General features: G+C 35.2%; 1 protein-coding gene across 4 annotated transcripts in view; it reads right to left on the bottom strand.

Moving 5' to 3' along the window:
* LAMA2 (laminin subunit alpha 2) overlaps positions 1-19,127 on the bottom strand; it is a 391,575-nt gene that overhangs the window by 39,442 nt on the left and 333,006 nt on the right. For all 4 annotated transcript variants that reach the window (XM_074862478.1, XM_074862479.1, XM_074862480.1 and 1 more), the window contains 6 exons: positions 18,164-18,280; positions 15,029-15,211; positions 12,213-12,367; positions 10,431-10,574; positions 9,382-9,515; positions 3,080-3,239 (listed from right to left, as the gene is read on the bottom strand). In XM_074862478.1, coding sequence (XP_074718579.1) covers positions 3,080-3,239; positions 9,382-9,515; positions 10,431-10,574; positions 12,213-12,367; positions 15,029-15,211; positions 18,164-18,280 — 893 coding nt within the window. The remainder of the gene's footprint in view (positions 1-3,079; positions 3,240-9,381; positions 9,516-10,430; positions 10,575-12,212; positions 12,368-15,028; positions 15,212-18,163; positions 18,281-19,127) is intronic.

Genomic DNA, 19,127 nt, shown 5'->3' with positions numbered 1-19,127 from the left:
TTCAAATACTATTAGTACTTAAATATTAAATAAATACCCCAAATAAATGCTACTACTTATAAAAACGAAGTAAAAGCAGTAGATATAAAATATTTTAAAACTCAAACTAATTTTTCCTTTGACAGTTCAACTTAAATGAGATGACCTTTGTTAGGAGTGGTGACATCTTTTATTGAAGCAGTTGGTACCAGCTTTGGGGCCTGGTTACTCAAAAAACTACATATGATCTCTACACCTTTGCCTCACTTTTCCTACCATCAGACTGTAATACCAGAAGGTCTTTATTTAACAGCAACATATTTATAACACTTAAACCTAGAGGTGGCATCATGTAAAACATAAATTTTTATTAGTCTAATGTGACAGCTTTGTTGTGGAAATTAGGACTAGGCACAAGACTACTTTATGCTGTGGCACAGAACAGCTGTTGATGAATTTCTGTATCATCTTTGATTCTTTGGATTCTTAATGTAAAAACAAGAATTTTTTTCGAAGTAGAATTCAGGTGAAAGCTCTGGTCTTCAAGGTTTGGTGTCCTAGACCCATGCAAATATAAATGGTACTACCATGTTTCAGTACTTTGCCCCACTTGTATTCTCATAATTCAAAAGTGAAATCTAAAACAAAATTAAAATAAGGTTTCAGTTTAGGCTGGCATTTGAGGTTGAAGCTTCATGACTCCTTCAGGGGATCACTCAAAGACAACAAGCCAAAACCCACCTGACCATGCATTTTCTAGCATCTCAGCTGAGTCAATGAAATTTAAATATTGTATAAACCAGACTCTCAAGTGCTTTTCTAAATGTGGAAAAATGAAATTATTCATTTAATCATAATTCTGGCACTTATGATTGTTACCTGAGCCAGTTTGTCTTCCCAAGCCTGCAGTCAGACTCTGACAGTTAAGCATTTTAGTGAGGTAGACAAGCACATAGATGCTCTATAGCCTCTACGGACTGGTGCGGTTGGACCCTTGGTCATCATAACAGCACTGCAAGCACTGAATAGTCCTGATTCAGCTGAGTGGAGTGTTTATTCCACTGAATTATTATGGCATGTGAAAAACAGGACATAATGCCAATGCAATTAGATTTGTTACTGGTAAAAACAGCACAGGAAATTAAAATTTATCCGACATAGCAAAACTCCAGGAATGAAAGAAAGCTGAGAAGTAAATTAGGTGCAGGAGATAAAGCACCTCTCATCGGCTTATTTCCATTCCCTTTGAAAAAGCAGATCAAAGGCACAGAGTACAGAAAGCCAGTGAGGCCATTCTGGTTTTGTAAGGGTCACTAATCTGTGCAGTACACAGCCACTTTTAGCAACTGATGATTCATTAATTTTAGAAACATGTTTTGAGGGTTCTTGTTTAGGGCTAACAGAAGAAAGGAAACACCTTTAGTTGCCTCTAGACAGAAAGCTGGAAGGTAGAGAGCAAACCAGAACTTTTGTTTAAGCCTGTAAGGAGAACATAGAAAAAAGTGACAGAAAGGCTGTTTTTATGAATATGTAATTCTCCAAGAAATTCTTCAGTTGACTTCCTTGCCTATTTCCTATATGAAATCAAACTACAAAAAAACCCCGCATTGCAGTTATTTACATGCTTAAAGTTCAACAAGAAACATCAAGATTCGTTGCATCTGCATCTTTAGAACTTGCAAATGTTTGTGATTTTTTGTAGATCCATTTTGGATAAAAAAGAGAGAGTAGATCTGAGTTCTACTAATATGGACTGACTTTCAATTTCCTAGCCCAAAACCTTATGAAATTTTCTCCCATTCCTGTGAATGCTTGTCAAAGTCAGATATATCTCACTTAAGTTAGCTTGTAGTTGTGCAAGTCTGCTCAGAATTGTTTTTTGTGTGTGTGTGCAGAAGCCGTGATCAAGTTCTAAAATGAAGCTACCTGACTGTGCTCCAAAACACATGGATATCTTTGAAGCTAAAGCTGGACTTCAAAACCCTGATTTCAAGCAAATGAAATCTACATTCTCTATTCCTCTTGTATCCTCTGATTTTGTCTTTTCCTCTCGTGAAATGTGTACCCACACTATTCTCTGTAAGAAAGGAATATGTCTATCCACGTATTCCCAAGCCAGAACCATTTACGAGGTTGAACTTTCTAAAAACTAGAAAGTTGGACCATAAAATATTGTGCTATTTTAACACTTGAGGACATATAGAAACTTTAGTGTAAAAGAAAGCTATTTGAGTTCACTGTTTGGGAAAAGTCTAAATGTTAGCTTCTTTTTTAATGTTAAATGAGGATTTTTTGGTAGTGTTAGTATTAAAAAAAAAAAATCAAAATATTGATCAGGAACAAAATAGTTCATTTAAATTGTTTTGTAATGAATGCCACCAGAAACTATATGCTAATTAGTACTTATCTGAGAACTTTTTTTGCTGAAAGATTTCCATCTGTTCTATTTGGCATAAATCTTCTATTCTTTCCCATTAAGTTAAGCAATGTAGAAGCAGTCATCAGAAAAAATGAACAGGCAAAAAGAAGAGAAAATAGATCAGGGATCTGATGTAGGTAGCAGTTAAAAAGAGGGGTATTACTGGGGGGAAAACAGGAACCAAAATGAAGAAAATAAAGCAGAAATGTCAAAAGGACTACAAAGGAGGAAGTGATACTGTGGGTAGATGACAAAGTAAAAAACCTTGAATGTAAAGGAATATATATTTTTACATACATTGTTAGGAGACCAGGAACGTATGGAAACAAAAATTAGTTCCTGTCACTATGATGCTGAAAGCCTGTTGGGGCAGCAGTATGTCCAAGGTAAAACATCCAGCTACCCAGCAGGAATTAGTTGTTTGAGCTAAATGCTGCATCAATACAGCCTGCCACCAGTAATCCGATTAGAAGTTAACACCACGGGCAGAGAAACTTTAGGTCTGTGCACCTAAACGTCTAGGCAAATCTCAACAATCTTTCAAGAGTGCAGGTGTACTACTTGCTACTAAAGCATCTACTACAATGATGCCAGCATATTAAAATTTACTATTTCTACTGTAAGCAATAATAAAAATTGTCCACATAAACAGACAGTTAATACACCAGCACCAGACATTACCTTTAGTTTTTCAGTTAAACCACCAACAAACAGCATGGCATTAGCATCTACATCCAGAATGGTATATCCAGGTGGAGAAACAGCATGGAATGTGGCTGGCACAATGCTGGCTTTAGGACCATCCAAAGCTCGCACTGATATTGTGCCATTTTTCCCACTCCTAGAGATTTTAACAAAATAATTTAAACATACAGAGTCAGTAGTCAAACCAAACATAGGAAAAGTCTATATTAGACAGCATCTTTTAATAGAGGCATGTATTACCGATTTGATTATTTTGATACAAATGAATAGACTCTTATGCTTGTATAAGTTAAAGACATGATCACAGAACCAGGCTCTTTTCTCTCCTCAATGTCCTTTTTGAACAAAATTCACTATACAGATGAAGTGGAACTTTCATTGAATAAAACAAAGAATTGTATTTTTTAAATTATTGTGATGAAATTAGTGTTAAGTAACTGTTTCGTGATGTAACAAATGATGCAGGCAAGGTTCCAAATTAAATTTCTGAATTTCATAAGGTTTATTAGATTATATTTGAACTGAAATGAATGATCATGTGATAAAGTACTTCAATTTCCTTCAGTGCGATGCACAGAGTTTGCATTTTCTGCAGTGGAGCTCTCTGGTTGCTTATCGAACAGGCACAAATCCCATTATGTTTAAGGATGTTACCTCATTGTCCTCTATGAATCATATCAAATATTGATGGTAACAAAAACAACAGAAGAATTTGCCATTTGTTAATAGTTTCTGGAACAGTTAGCTTCTATTCCTTAGGTTATATTAATGTAATAACTGGCACGGAAAGAGTTTGACGATGTATTTTTACAATAGAAGGAACAGAATGTGGAGAGATGTGATTCCTCCTAGTCTTTCAGGTATATAGAAAGGTATTTCAAAGGAAACTTGAATCATTTTGAATCCTTTGCAATAATTTGCTTAATATTACCTTACCTTATAGCAGTATGGATAAGAAGTAAACTATTATGCATTTATAGTCACACCATAAATTAGTGTTTCATCCCAGACAGATGGACCATAATCAACACACATAATTTTTATGGGGCCATAATACAATTGTAGAAACAAGCATGGAGTGTGACCTGAATCGTCATGTGCAGATGAAATATCTACTATGTTCAGTAATGTGGTGGAGGAGTGGCTGGGAGATGAGGTACGCAGAGGGGAATCACATACTGTGGAGTTATGGATAACTTTGGAAATTGCTGCTTTATCTTATTTCTAATAGAATGCTGGATTTCCCATGACCATTGTCATGTTAATTTGGAAATTCCTAATCTGGATGCCTTATCTTGCAAACCTAAGTAGTACTGAAACACTCAGCATGGATACCAATATTACATGGAACTTTTCTAACTTAGATGTTTGATACTTAATGCAGAAATACACCATTTTAAATAAAACTTACTTTCTTTTTCCATAACAGTTTACAGACTGTATAGCTGTCAAGAATGACTACCCATTTTTTAGATTACATGTGGTATTTTGCTGGCTACCTGATTAGACCCTAAGAATTACTCAGTAACTGTTCTCAAGGTAGGCAAAACGGAGATTTTTCTCAGAAAACAGTTTTTATACCTACATTTGTGAAAAGGGTTTCTAGGGAAAGGAAGGAAGCCGATTAAATAGAGGTGATAAAATTCACCAAAAATTTCTACATGTAGCTTTTTGAAATCAAAAGTTATATACTTATTCAATCAAGATACTGCCAAGTCACAGCCAGAAAGGAAAGAAAGAATGATTCCTTTGATTTTCTAAAGTCCTGAACTTTGCTGCTTGCAAAGATGCAAAATTTCTTTTTGTCTAATTAGAAAAAAAAAAAAAAAAGGCTTGGGGTATTGAAGTAACATGCAAACTAAAAGTTAAAAGCATACGTTTCAGGAATAAATCTCATTTCATTATCTGTTATGTTAAATGTGTATTTAACATTATACATGTTAATATATATATTAATATAAATATAAACATTTAATATAATATTAATATATAGTTAATATATAAATATATTAATATAAATATATAAATATATTAACATGTATTATGTTAAATATACATTTAACATTAATATATTAATATATTTAAGACATAATATATTACATGCTAACATATATTAACATGTTAATATATTTAACATGTAATATATTTAATATTATACATGTTAAATGTATGTTTATGTTTAACATTATCTTACATTTAGAGCACAGCAAGGAATACTGCATAATTTAGGCTACTGAATAAGGTAAATGAAGACATTGCTATGCTGTACTTACAGAATTCCTGGATTTAGAAAGTTTATGGGACTGGGGCTCTAGAGGGTGGAAAAATCCTATAAGACTATGCATTTTAGGTCTAAAAAACACTCTTCAGAAATTCCTTTGGCTCAGAATCTATTACCCAAAAACCAGAATGAGTTGACAGTTTTCTTATGAAATAACACAGAACTTAGAAAAAGCCACTTAAATTAAAAAAAAAAATTATTTGTTGAGACATCTCAGTTTTGATAAATTTCTCCTGAACTGTGAAGCAGGGTTGCAAAGTAATTTTGAGTGTTTTCAATCAATAGGGAATACCTTTGTAGATCTATGCTATCTTGCCTGCTTTGTAGTCAGGGATCGCAAGGCTTTCAAAGTAGAAAATACATATTTGCAAAAAAACACTGGAGCTCTTTGATTACACACCCATACCTTGATCTGGCAGCTCTGGAAACCACATGGATGGGACTCTCAGTTTCCTAGGGAATCTCCTAAGTGACATCTGGGGTATGCGCATGGTGTCCAAATAATTTGAAAGAAGTGGGCTAAAGTCATCCACATTATTCTAAAGTTTTTTTAAAATTTCTTTTTAATAGCAATATTTTACTTTTTATTCCCAAATCAACTGAATGCTAAGTAGATAGCTTTCTATACAGCAGAAATTCCAAATTTTTACTTTCAGAAGGTTTATTGATGTGAAGCCCTTTAAAGGATAAAAGTTCTCAATGTAGTTATTGTTGAAAGACTAACAGTTGCTAAAAACTTTTTTTAAAACTGCTTAAGTTTGATGCTTTCTGAAAGAAAGTCATTGGCGCTTTCAATCTATATTGTGCTGAAATCAAGATTCTAGTTTAAAAACATCCAAGTGCAATAATGCAGAAGTCACTGAGTAGGCTGATGCTTTTTAGGGTGTCTAATACGTCACAAATAGCATGGATGTCTTTCATCTTCAGACTGAAATGCTAACAATGGAGTATCTTCCATAAATAATTCTCTCTTATTTAGGGAGGACAATTGAGCTTGAAGAAAGAATTTGGCTAACTTGACAGCAAAAAGACATTGCTACCCTGTGCACGACAAGTCATCAGGTTAGAAGATACTCTTCTAGTGATAGTCAGTTCTGCATAACTGGAGGATTACAGACGATGTACCAGCACTGTGTGGCTGATCATCTGAAAAATTTACATAATGCCATGCATGCAGGGTGTGCTCCTTAGGAGATGCATGATGTAAATAAGATGACTTTTACAAGTCATCAACATTACATTACAAAATATCATGTAGAAACCTCTGCTCCTTGAGCCCTTGAGAGCACAGAAAATCGTCACTGTAAAGTATGGCTTAGACATACCACAGTAGTTTAGTACTGAACTCTTGCTGAGTTGAGCTGGATGTGTCTGCAGTGAACTTGTGATTCAAGCATCCTTTGTCCCTTTAAGGAAGGGCACTGCTTAAAGTATGTCATTAACCATTAAAACAATGGTAATATTTAAATCACACTTGATGAAAATCACAACTAATCAGGTCCTGCTCCTAATTGAGGCCTGCGAAGTCAAGTGATATTTTTTCACTGATCTAGCAAGTCACAAAAATATTCTGTCATCCATTTGACTGTTTCACAAAATTTACACTGTTTGCATGTTGCAAACCTGCTTTAAATCATTTTGTCACAGACTGTTATACCAGATTTCCTTTGTTAATTGATACTTTGATTGATTACAGTTCTTGATGCCAATGACATTTGCCTCGGTAATCAGGTAAGTAACTCTGTAAGTGACATTTGTTAAATTCCTGTACCATCAAAGTGTAGGGAATTCCTTTAGGAATTCCTATAGGAATAAACAAATTTTACTTCCATTCCATAAAAAAAAAAATATTTCCATGATAAACTCTGCATATACAATAAAATGCAAAGCATTAGTATGCTTTAAATAAAAAGGTGATGAAAATTAACAGTGTCCCTGGAAACAGATGCAGTAATTATCAGTTTAGTCTTAATACACTGGAAATTTTGGTGCAGACATTAACTGAACATCTCTGATCACTGCTCAACAGTCAGCTTTTTCTTATTTAGATTTTATTCAGTATGCTGAGTGACGTTGAGAATTTCACAACCTCTGTGCCACCATATCTCTTCCTTTAGAGGCCCTTTGGGATTCTTGATTAAGAATTGCTATCAACCTGTAAACCTACCATACCATTATCATTGTGTGTCAATGCCTGTCACCACTGAAAACAATGGCAAAATTCAGCAAGGCCAGAATTTTATCTTATGTCCCCATTCTAAGTGGATGTTGGGCTCCAGCTGTGCAGGCAGCTCTGTCGGGTTACTTAAAAAGTCTGTGGCTGGAACTGAGCAGAAAAATGGAGTAAAAAGGTGAGGGAATGAAATGAGTAGAACTCTTCAACAGCTTATGAAGGGAGTCAGAGAAGAGTTATCAACTGGATTAAATTGTTCAAAGTTGAAGAATCTTCAGTAGGTTACGTGGTTTATGAAGTCTGCCTTAAGAATGCAAAATCAGTCCCAAGCTCTTCATCTTAATCCCATAAATCCAACTAATGTCTCTGCAATGTAATTCTCCTAAACACTGCTCTGTTCTTCAGATTTGTGCAGCTGTAATTGTTCTAAATTGCTGATCCAGCAGTCTGTTCAAAAACTAATGGCATGCACACCCTATATATCCAGTACAACCAGCTTAATAGGCAATGTGCTTTTGTAGGATGTGTGAATTTTTATACCATGTCCTGGCTCCATATTCTGCTGAAGCAGCTTTCTTGTAAATGAAAGTCTGGCATTACTGTGTCATGAAGCTGTTTTAGTATGCATAATATGAACTGGTGAAGATTTCAACAATTTGTATTGTACCCTAGTTTGTATTTTCCTAGCAATAAGGTTTCATTAAGCCAGCTTCTGGAGATGGTGCCATAATTTTATTTAATTCTCTGCTCTGAACGGCTGACTTCTGTGATTTCACTAAATTATTTAAACTGGATGCCATTTCCTCCTCTGAGAGCTATGAATGTAACCAGATTTAGAGTGCTTTGTTTTCCTTCTCTTTCTTTCTCTCATTTTCTGACTATGTTATCGGTTCTATGTTTATTACTATGTGAAGTTAATTGTAATGATGCAGGAGGAATTACTCAGCTTCATATCAAATTGCAATATAGATGATACCTAAATTACTAAGATCTTTTCGGAAGTAGAAGATAAAGGATATGAACTTATGTAACCCTTACACTATAATTACTACACCATATGTCATGTGTTTGCTATTTGAATGGAAAACAAAAGATTCAACTAACAAATATGGAATTTGAATATTAAATTATCTATATTTCTGAAGTCCAAAAGTATTCAATAGCTGATCCCAAATTACAAACTATAGTTTAACTTGCCAGAATATTTCTTCCTTGAGTTTTCATAAACTGTATCTCTTTTAGTATCTCCAGGTTGAAGAGACATTCTGCCTATGAACACGGCATTTTGAGTAAGAATCAAGATACTGGTGTATGACAGACCTTTCATTTGCAGTACTGTACCAAGACCAGAAATTCAGAAAAGCTGCTCCTCTCTGAAATTCAAGGAGAAAAGAATAGTAGCTATCTGTTTGAGTGCCAAAACCTTTAACTGATTTTAAAAGGAAGCTAGCTGAAGAAGACAATCGATAGAGTGATAGGTAAACAGAAGGGAATATAAGCAGTCATAGATTGTTCATGCTAGAGGGGAAATATGTGATGACAATAAATTCTTGACACAGAACAATTCACATTTCATTAGTAATTGTAGTGTCTACGCTTTTGGTACTATTGGATGTAGGTTCAAAAGCTTTCATTAAACCAGACTAGAATTTTTCATATTTATGACATCATCTTTCTTCAAAAAGTCGATGTTTGAAACACAGCAAACTTTTCCACGTAAACCTGAGGTATGCCTCAGGAGGACAGTGGATTAGAAGCAGAACTTATTAAATTTAGCCATTTTTTCTTTAGGAACAAAATCTTGAAATTGAAATATATACTTGCCTAGAGGCTTCAATCCGGTACCAAAATCCATCATCAATGGTCAGATCTGGATACTCTACCCGTCCAACACCGGATCCCACATCCCACAGGAAGCTCACCTTGCCTTTGCGCATCTCTATGGCCAAGAAGTCAGTCTACATATAAAATATGAAAATAGAAGCAATCTCATACTTCAATTAAAGGAAGTTTTTCAGAACTCTTCACAGTTCAGAAGGTCTACCGAGACATGAGAAACTCATATATAGACAGTAAAGTATGAACATTAATTCTCAGTGATCTAAAATCAGATTCTCTCTTTCCTGTTTTCAATGGTTCAAACAAGGAATCTTAAGCCAAAGATGGCAAATTACTTCTGTCAGTGATATGTAGTAAACAGCTGCTAGACTTACAGAAATGTTAATATTGTAGCCATCAAGAGAAGGATTTAACTCAGAGTAACACTCTTTGTAAAACATCCATTGGATGGCAGAAAGATGTCAGGATCCTAGATTAATACACAATGCCATCTAGCATCTTCATTTTGTATTAGGTAAACAAAATAAATAGTATAAAATGTTAGAAATAGAATGCTTTTCCCATTTACTGAATTATTATTGATTATTCTAGAAGTCTGCCTGCTGTAGGGTTCATGGGAAACTGAATCATTCATCTTTATTATGCTTGGAATTGTAGTCTTGACTTAAAATTACAATAAATAGGAGCTTTGACAGATGCAAGATGATTACTTACTTCATTCCCAAGGGAAAACCCACAACCAACGCAAAAGTTACCCTGGCTGCACTGTAAATTTTAAAGCTCTAATGTAGTCCATGTACAAGTCTCACATTTCATATCTAGTTAAAATAAAAAAATATAAAAATTTTTTGCTTGTCATATTTTAGAAGTCCCTAGATTAATACCAAAGACAGTAGATGTCTAGATTATTTTAGGCCCTCTACTACTGCTTTGAAGCCTCTACAAGGAAAAAAAAGCTTTTCTTATCTTCTGTATTTGTCAGTAGTCTGATTTGATTGAGCAACCCTGACATGAAAAGCAGGAGACAGACTTACAAACTTGGCACTTCCAAGGTAAAAAAGCAGATTGTCAGCAACTACAGTCTTCACATTGACAATGATGGTGTTGTATGTTCCCTTCTTTATTTCTGGTCTGTATGTGCGAATACAATTGCCTCCAGAGGACACCGACACTTTGATCTTCAAAAAAAGCATAGCAGAAAAAATTCAGTTTACTGTTTATTATTCCAGAAATAACTTTAGATGCTTCCAAATAATTATAAGAGCATTATACTTCTTTTTCTTCTTTCCCATTTCTGTGTTATATGTATCAGGGAGTTGCTTGGGTATGCACAGGAGGTAGAAATTGAATTTTCTTTCTGCGATTGTTTATTAAAAGGAAATAAAAGCTCTTTCTGGCATTCAGATTTGAAAGGACAAACTGTATGAATTAAAAAGAGCTAGAAGATATACCGGTCTAACACAAGCAGCAGTGGAATTCTAACAGTAGAGATAGTCTATAAGTAGAATGTGCAGCCAGGAAAATAAGCAACACTCCTGAAGGAATCATAGCACATTGCTATTGGGTAGACAGGATGATCTATTTTTTCCTTGTAATATCTTTGATTATGCCAATTTAAGACACTTTGTAACAATTATGTTTAAACCAATAGTTGTGTCTATCCCTGCTTTTACATAGCCCCTAATGGAGTTGGTACTCATAACTAAGTTTCATTTTCACATCTGAGTGACATATGCATTTGAATATGTGTGCTAGTTTCCTCAGGCTCTGAGCACAGGTAAAAATGGTATACTGTTTGCTTTGATAATGCCAGCATAGACATAATGACAGTACAATGGTATTTCAATTCCAGCTAGACATGTTTATGTATTAGAGTAGATGTACCTAATGTTATCACCTTATGCTTAGGGCAAACTTTGTCAAAAAGGAGATCCTATGTTATATGACCAAACTCATGATTTTGCTATCTCAGAAATAGTGAGCAGTTAAGTACGTCAAAGCTTTCAGACAGATGATGAATGTAACAAAACCACATCATCACTGTAGCTTGTCTTTTCATCTTGTGCAAATTTCATCAAATATACGGAATAGACTTCTTTCCCAGGATCCTATTATTCTGTAGATTACTTTTTTTCAACCATTTTTCAGGAAGTTTTCTTAAGTACCATCAAGAATTTTTTTCCTTTGCTACATTAGGTCACAAGCTGAACAACCTTAGTATTAACCAGCGGATCCTCAAGTTTAGAGTATTACTGAGTTTGGGAGATGGACTCCAAACACTTTTAGTCCATTTGGGTGGACTAGAAATATATTCTTAACTCAAGTTCAAGTCCTCAGAACTGTTACTACACAAAGAAAGTTAAGAATCTGGGAAAACCAAATACACTCAGCAATTTCAGTGAGTTTGAGATGGTGTCATACTCAGGTTATATAAGTTCTATGAAATGAAATCAGGGGCTTAATACCAGTGTTGAAGCAAAAAAATAAATTTTAATTTTCACAAAAAATCAATGATGTTGTGGCTCTTCTGCTGTACTATCATCCACAATACTTCATAAATAATAACTTTTCCAAGTTATTATATATTCCTAGAGATGTTATCCATTTAACAAGGGCATGTTTTAAATAAAGAAACAAGACACAGAGTGAAAATCATCAGAATATTCTATTTTTATCTGAGAAATTATACTCCATTATTTGCTCTTTTTACACATTCAGAATCAGAAAGGATTCACCCTGTGCAAAAGAAATAGAAAAGTAGAAAATAAAATACCATCAATATTCAAAAGTTCATCTTACCGAGAAAGAGGGCTTACCGAATTGGCTTGCTTCCGAGCTTGGTTTATCAGCTCTTTTATCTGAGAAATGTTTTTCCCTAAATTATCCTGAAGTTCTTTGATTGGTTTGATTTTATCTAGCAGACGATCTGCTTCCTTTTCTAGAGTTTTAATACTGGAATCTGCATCAGCAACTTCATAGGAAAGAACAAGGCAGAGTTTTAGAGAATAGTGTCAGCGAGTAATTATACATTGCAATAATAAAATCCAAGGAAATTCTGCATACGTAATACTCAGGTGATTGTATATGCTCCTATGAGGTACACACAGACTAGGAAGCTACATGAACAGAGTAATAATTTAAGAATATTTAGAATTGAGTTAAAGCAGCAATAGTAGCAAATGCAGGTGTTAAAGCCGCATTTTGAAGCAGTAACTATGCTTCAGGTCAGGATGATACTAATGGAAGACACTTTCTGAGGCAAAATACACTTACGAATGAAATATTTACTTTCTTTTTTAAAAATTCCATTTCTGAAGAAAAATGCTAGATTAATAAAAACTGGTTAGTTTCCATTAGCAATTTCTGAAACAGGGTTGGAATTAACCTGAAGTTAATGGCCACAACTAGAAAAAGGCTTTATTCTGGTCACAAATTTAGAATTCTGTAAGTGTACTGAAAGCAGATTAAGAAACAGTGACAGTAAACAGCAAATATTTTCTTTTTTTCAGGAGAATTTAATAATTTCACAAGGATACTTTTCCTCTCTTTTTCTTTAAGCGTCAAATGACTTTTTTATCTCTCAACATACAACCACTGAAAAATGCACTCTGACAATTCATCAGCAGATCTAAGGATTGCAACACTTGGCTAGCATGAGGGAATGGGTTTGTGTGGATGACACTGAAAGGGACAAACCTGCATTTACCAGAAGAAGGTATATTGAATGAAAATAATAATGATGCTTAGATAAAGCATGAAAGTCCGCATATCTGTTTTTCAAGAGTCACCCAGACACTGATACCAAACCTTCAAGATGCTTCTAAAGGTTTCACATAAGTGAAACTAGTTACCAAGTCACTTTATCTCAGAGCCTTCAAAAAGTAACCATTTAACTATTTCAATGAATGTGAAATGTAGAGCACCATGCAGAAGCTTTGGTAGTAAGCAGTGTATCAGTGTTTACTGGAAAAGGCACAATAAAAGCAGCAAGAAAGAAAACGTACGTACTGATTTCTGTGGGCAAGATAGGGAGACAAGAAAAGAGAAGAAAGAGAAGATAACGTAAGAAAATGCTTTAAGGATCTAAACAGAAATGTAAAGTAAATTAAGGGACAGGATTAGTCTAGAAAAAAATTACCTTTTATATATTGCACATCTACATAATGAGAATTGAGGGCTTGAATTTTGACATACATGAGGGTTTACTTTAGCGTGTCGGTGTGAGTGCCAACATACACTATATACATTTGGAGTGGTATACTCTGCATCTATTCTAATCTCATTCTGTAATCTGAGCATTCATTAGCGGTTGGAGAGTGGTAAAAGTGTACTTGAGAACATCTTCCAGTTAAGCTTTATCTGACATGAAAGAGTTTGCAACTGTTAAAACTACTCCTTGATGTGAACGAAATAATGGTGACTGGGGACAATCAAGAGATTCACTTCTAAATTATCACTCCTAATCTCAACTAAAATGCTAGTGTACACACAGTTTTACAGTACTTGGGCTGGGACAGATGGCCTAGTCTAGATCCCACAGTGCCAAGAAATTACTGCTTTTAGGCCACTTCTCAGTTGTTTATCACTACCTTGCCAGAGGTCATTACCTCATAGATCTGCTTGTTCCATCCCCCACTGTAATCTAACTGTACTATTTTAATCAATAACTACTTTTCATATTGTCTAAACTAGTATGGATCGGTCTGCCTGCTGGGGATTATACCTGGGGCTCACACGTGTATCTCAGTTGATGAGAGATCAGGAACTTAAAATAGGCACGCAGTGACAAACAGCCATTGGGATTAACTTCTAACACTGGTACAGCTACAATTTGAAGAGGGTATTTGTCCATAGAATGAGAATGACAGCCTCCTAAACTGTTTTTAGGTGCCCAGCTTCATCAAGTTGACAATAATCTGGTGAGCCCAGGTTAGCTGAGAAATTAGTCCTTCAGTAATTTTGTAAAGATACTCTGGTTTTGTGGTCACCCCTGGCTGTATAGTCTTATACAGTATATTCTAGTAATCTACCATAAAATGTTTTGTAATTTAGAATTCAACTTTATCCATCATAACCAAAGTGAAAATGCTAAAGCAACTGTCACATTTGATAACAGAATTCACTGTTAAAAAAAAACCACATACAAAAAACCATTTCAGGTATCTCCTTTTTCTTTTTCTTCTTAAGTATCTTCAGTGTTCTACAAAAAAATATTAATGTATATGAAAGAAGTCATGCATTTCTCCCAGAACTGATTATCTGACTGACTGAAGAGAGGGTTAGTGCATGGAATTTTTCTTGAGTCAAGGGTGAATTGCCAGTCAGAATCTTTGATTATTCATCTCCTAAATCCTTTAAAAAGTAGTCTGGGGAACAAATCTATCCACTACATGGTCATCCTGCTGACGTTAGCTTTTTTCCAACTACTAGCAGCAGTCCTTAAACTTTAAAATTCTTTTTATATATAAAGTCTAGAAAATAGAAGTGATAGAGATTCCTTTTATCCCAGCATACTGTAGTAACGCCATGTGAGTGATATTCTGGAGTGTCTCAGTTTCATTTTGAGATGCGAAATGGAAACAACAAACTGAAAAAAACCCATCACCACCAAACAACCCAGAAAAGATCTTACTGTTCTTGATAGGATCCTTCACAACAGCATTTGTTTTCGCCACATCATCTGCAAGTTTACTGTAGTTGTTTCTCAAGCCCAGGAGATTCTGGTTGAGGTCTTTAATCTGGGCCAGGACATCATTTGCAGTATCGTTGGCTTGTCTGGCTTTGTCTTTTGCTGCCTGTACCTTTATAGCTGTATCTGTAGGTAGAAAAGGTTAATGAAATGATTGTCTAGAGCACAGAAGTTTCCTTCTCACATCTTAAGAATAAAGTTGGGTCAAAATTCTACCATCTTAAATTGTGTTGTGTTCTTTGAGAGCTCCACATGTAGTAAGACTTTACTAGTTGTAAGTGTGGACTGCAGAATCTGGCCCTTTATGTCTTTTCTTAGATACCAAATGGACCTGAAGAAGAGAAAATGCTCCAGCCTTATTTGTATGTAAAGGATAAATAATTTTTTGTAAACTTTTGTGCATTTTTGTTGTTGCTGTTGACTCACTGGTTAACCTCTGATTAAGTGTCAGATATAATATTTGATACGTAAAATAGAAACAGGACTTTCAATGTTCTGATGTACGGAATACAGAAATCTAACTCTATGTGTTTCAGCTGAAATTGTGACAAATAATCTTGTGAATCAGGAGTCCAAGGGTCTATTGACTGAATTAATCACAGACATCCATAGACATCCTTGGTGACCTTGAGCAGAACAATTATCTAACGTTGCCCCACCTCTCTGTCTGCAAAATGAAAATACGTGTCCTATCTTTGGGATGAAAACATTCAAGTCTGGAATGGTTTTGATTCTGCTATTGATAAATGATAAAACAGACAGCTAGGTATTTAAGTAGGTATTTATTCAAATCATGTGTTAGTAAACTGTACTGCTTTAAAACTTATCATGCAGTTCAGCTGCTGTTGCCACACCAGGATTACATCCCATGATGAGGCAGCAGCACAGGTTGTGCTGGACTAGGGAACTACCAAATTTTCTGAATTCCCACAGATGGGAGGAAGTGAGCAAGCAGAAAATGTTGCAGTCAACACTCCAGCTTGAAAGGGAACTAATGTGAACTCCCACTCTACCTCCACAGTGGAGTCATGGGACCCGCAGGAACCTGCTTTGTCACCTGCTTCCTGTGAAACTGTTCTTGGAGTTGTTTTCCCCTTGTGTTCTCCAAGATATCCTCATGTCCCTCAGTCATATGAGAATTTTGGAGTGTAGCTCAGAAGTTTGGACATCTCTAAAACAACCATATAGACACAGTGCCACTTGTCATACTGACTGGGGCTTCCTGTGGTAGTCCGTGAAGTTACAGGCTGCACCGAAGTAGTGGAGAAGGCACGGGAAGTTGTGATTTCTTTCAATCTCTGACTAAGAGTTAGTTAATAAAAGTTAGTTTATGCCATCATTTGCATGAAGTAGATTGCACATTCCTGATTCTATGACCATGTGAAGACATGGGAAATACAGACTTTTTCTCCATTTCAAGGCATCAACAGCATAGGTCTTCAAATGGCCTCCTAGGCAGGTCCTTCTCCTTCTGTGCAACATCTGTGAACATTATTTTCAGCCACACTTTAAATTATGCCATCCCTGCATGTGTGGGTCCTTGTCTTAAGGTGATCCTCCCATCTATCCCATTTTGAATCTTTCTGCTTCTATTTGGCTATTAGTATAGGATGGACACAAGAATTATTAGTTTAAGCTACTCTCTACTTTCTTGAATCCTTGAAGAACAAGATATATGACAGGGTCATTTCCTTCCCCATTCTCAATCCTTATTTCCCTGTTGGCCAACTAATTTACTGCATTTTCTTATCCATGCCATTTATTTGCTCTGAATTTCATTCTTAATACACATTCACTTGCTTTTATGACTGTCCTTGTCCCAAGAGTAAGAACTCTGTAACTCTAATCTGACAAGAGTTTATTACATTGCTAATGGTTGCATATTTCATATTTCTTTTACTTGTTTCATATTTAGTATTCTGTGTCCTAAGGTCAACTGGCCTTAGAGGCCCATTTTGTTTGACTGAGACATCCATCTGTGCACAAGAAGAAAAACAGTTATGTCAACACCCGTGGCCAAAACCTGGGAAACAGCTTAAGATGAGCATGACATATTAAAACAAATTTTTGTGAACACTTGATTTCAAGGATCGCTAAGTCTAAAACAAAACTTTTCAGTTATCTGGAATCTTAAAGCCACAAAAATGTGCAAGATGAATAGTAAATTGTTTTTCATGCCAAGTTTTTACTTGCAGTCTGAACCTTCCAGACCATCACAAATCAGACAGAATATAGATTTTCTTTAGAGACTTTTCTTAAGGCCTATCTTCAGTATCGTGCCCCTTGGAGGGAAAAGTCATAGCAGATTACATTGATAAAAAACTTTTTATTTTCTAAAACAAACATTCAGTTTATCACTGTAATGATCCATTATAATGAAACTATGTTGTAGCTCTGTGTCTCTTGCTATCACTACACAAAGTAGCTAACATCCCAGGACTTCAGGATTTTAATGAGTATTACAGATTTATTTAAAATTTTATTTGGCTGTATAGAATTATGAATGTGCATAGTACTTCAGAGTTCATTGAGGAAAGCCTTTTCCAGTTCTAAGCAATTTGCAGTCTAAAATAGATATACAACACAAAACAGTGACTGGAAAGTATACTACAGCATAAATCAGTGAGTGTGTGGTAGAAACGTACCCAGCAAATTTCATCTTGCTTTTTCTGTAAAGTCAGTAAGTCTTTATTCTTCTTGGGCTAAACTATACTGGTTAAATTATAATGGTTCATTAAACAGTGATTTCATAAAAAGACTTCACATTTAAAGAAAAGACTATTTGTCTCAGATTGTATCATAATTCCTGATATCATAATTCTTTTCTTTCTGAAACATTTTGCAAACTTCAGAAGCATGGTACTTTTTACAGTGCCAAAATACAAACTGATACCATGTAACTGTCTTCAGTTCAGTTTTCTCCCTCAAAATGCTCATCTTCATCTTATTACAGCAGCCAATGGTCAAAGTGGACACAGCGTGAACAAAGGCAAAGATTAATCAGACAGATGTTAAGTGATGGAAAATGAAACAAAAGAGCAGGGATGAGTCCAGTGTTGCAGTACTTTTCCAGCTTACCATTGGGAATGGCTGACAGCTTTCCTAAGGTTTCATTCAAGGCTCTCAGGAGAATGGAGTTCTTCTCATCAGCATCTTTCAGCCTGTTCTGCATGTTATCCAGATTATCCCCCTTTTCTATAAAAAGTGCACATAGTACAGAAGCTTTAACTCTTTGTTTCCACTATCCTTTCTTTGCACATAATATAAAACTCATAATAATGAGCAAACCATTTATCATTAAGATATTATATTGTGTAAATAAGGAAGTCCAGTAAAACTGGTTGTAGGGTTCGCTGATAATCATCTCCTGTTTCTTTAAATTCCCTATTTCCATGGTATCTAAATGCTTGAATTCCTTGTACTGTTGTATATTTATCAAGGGTTTTCTTAAGGTGTACAGAGGAAAGAAAAAAAACTACAATTACAGATAGAATGATTTATGCAAATTCATGCAATGACACACTGATAGATTGAACAAGTGTGATGTTTAGTCATAGCTTTAATTCCTAGATTAAGCTACTACTGGAATTTTCTTCTTAAGGTGGTTGTTGGGGTTGAATGAGTTGAACATAGTGTGACAGAGGCAAGATCGATTAGGTCAGTTTACTGTTCCAATGAGACTGGACAGAGCTCAGTTTTCTTGGATTTTTCTCAAAGATAACCAGTGTTGACATAACATCTGAGGAACACACATGAGATCACCCTAACAATGATCATCAACATTAGGAGAATACATTAACATCAGGTTATTATGAAATAAGCATACTAAATCTTTTGGGAAAAAGCCCATCTAGTAAATAAAACTCAAAGCTAAGAATTTGTTCAAATCGAAGAACTAGTACAAATCAAAGGCACAGGTGTTTCATATTCAGTACATTACAGATGAAACCGATGTTATCCTTTACACATAAGGTCTTATTCTTCAGCAGTTGCTTTGAATAAAAATTATGGAGTTTTTTGGAACAGTATCCAGCATAGCAAT

This window comes from Strix uralensis, chromosome 3, assembly GCF_047716275.1.
Source record: "Strix uralensis isolate ZFMK-TIS-50842 chromosome 3, bStrUra1, whole genome shotgun sequence".
Lineage (NCBI taxonomy): Eukaryota > Metazoa > Chordata > Aves > Strigiformes > Strigidae > Strix > Strix uralensis.
This window is presented reverse-complemented; position numbering and strand designations above follow the sequence as displayed.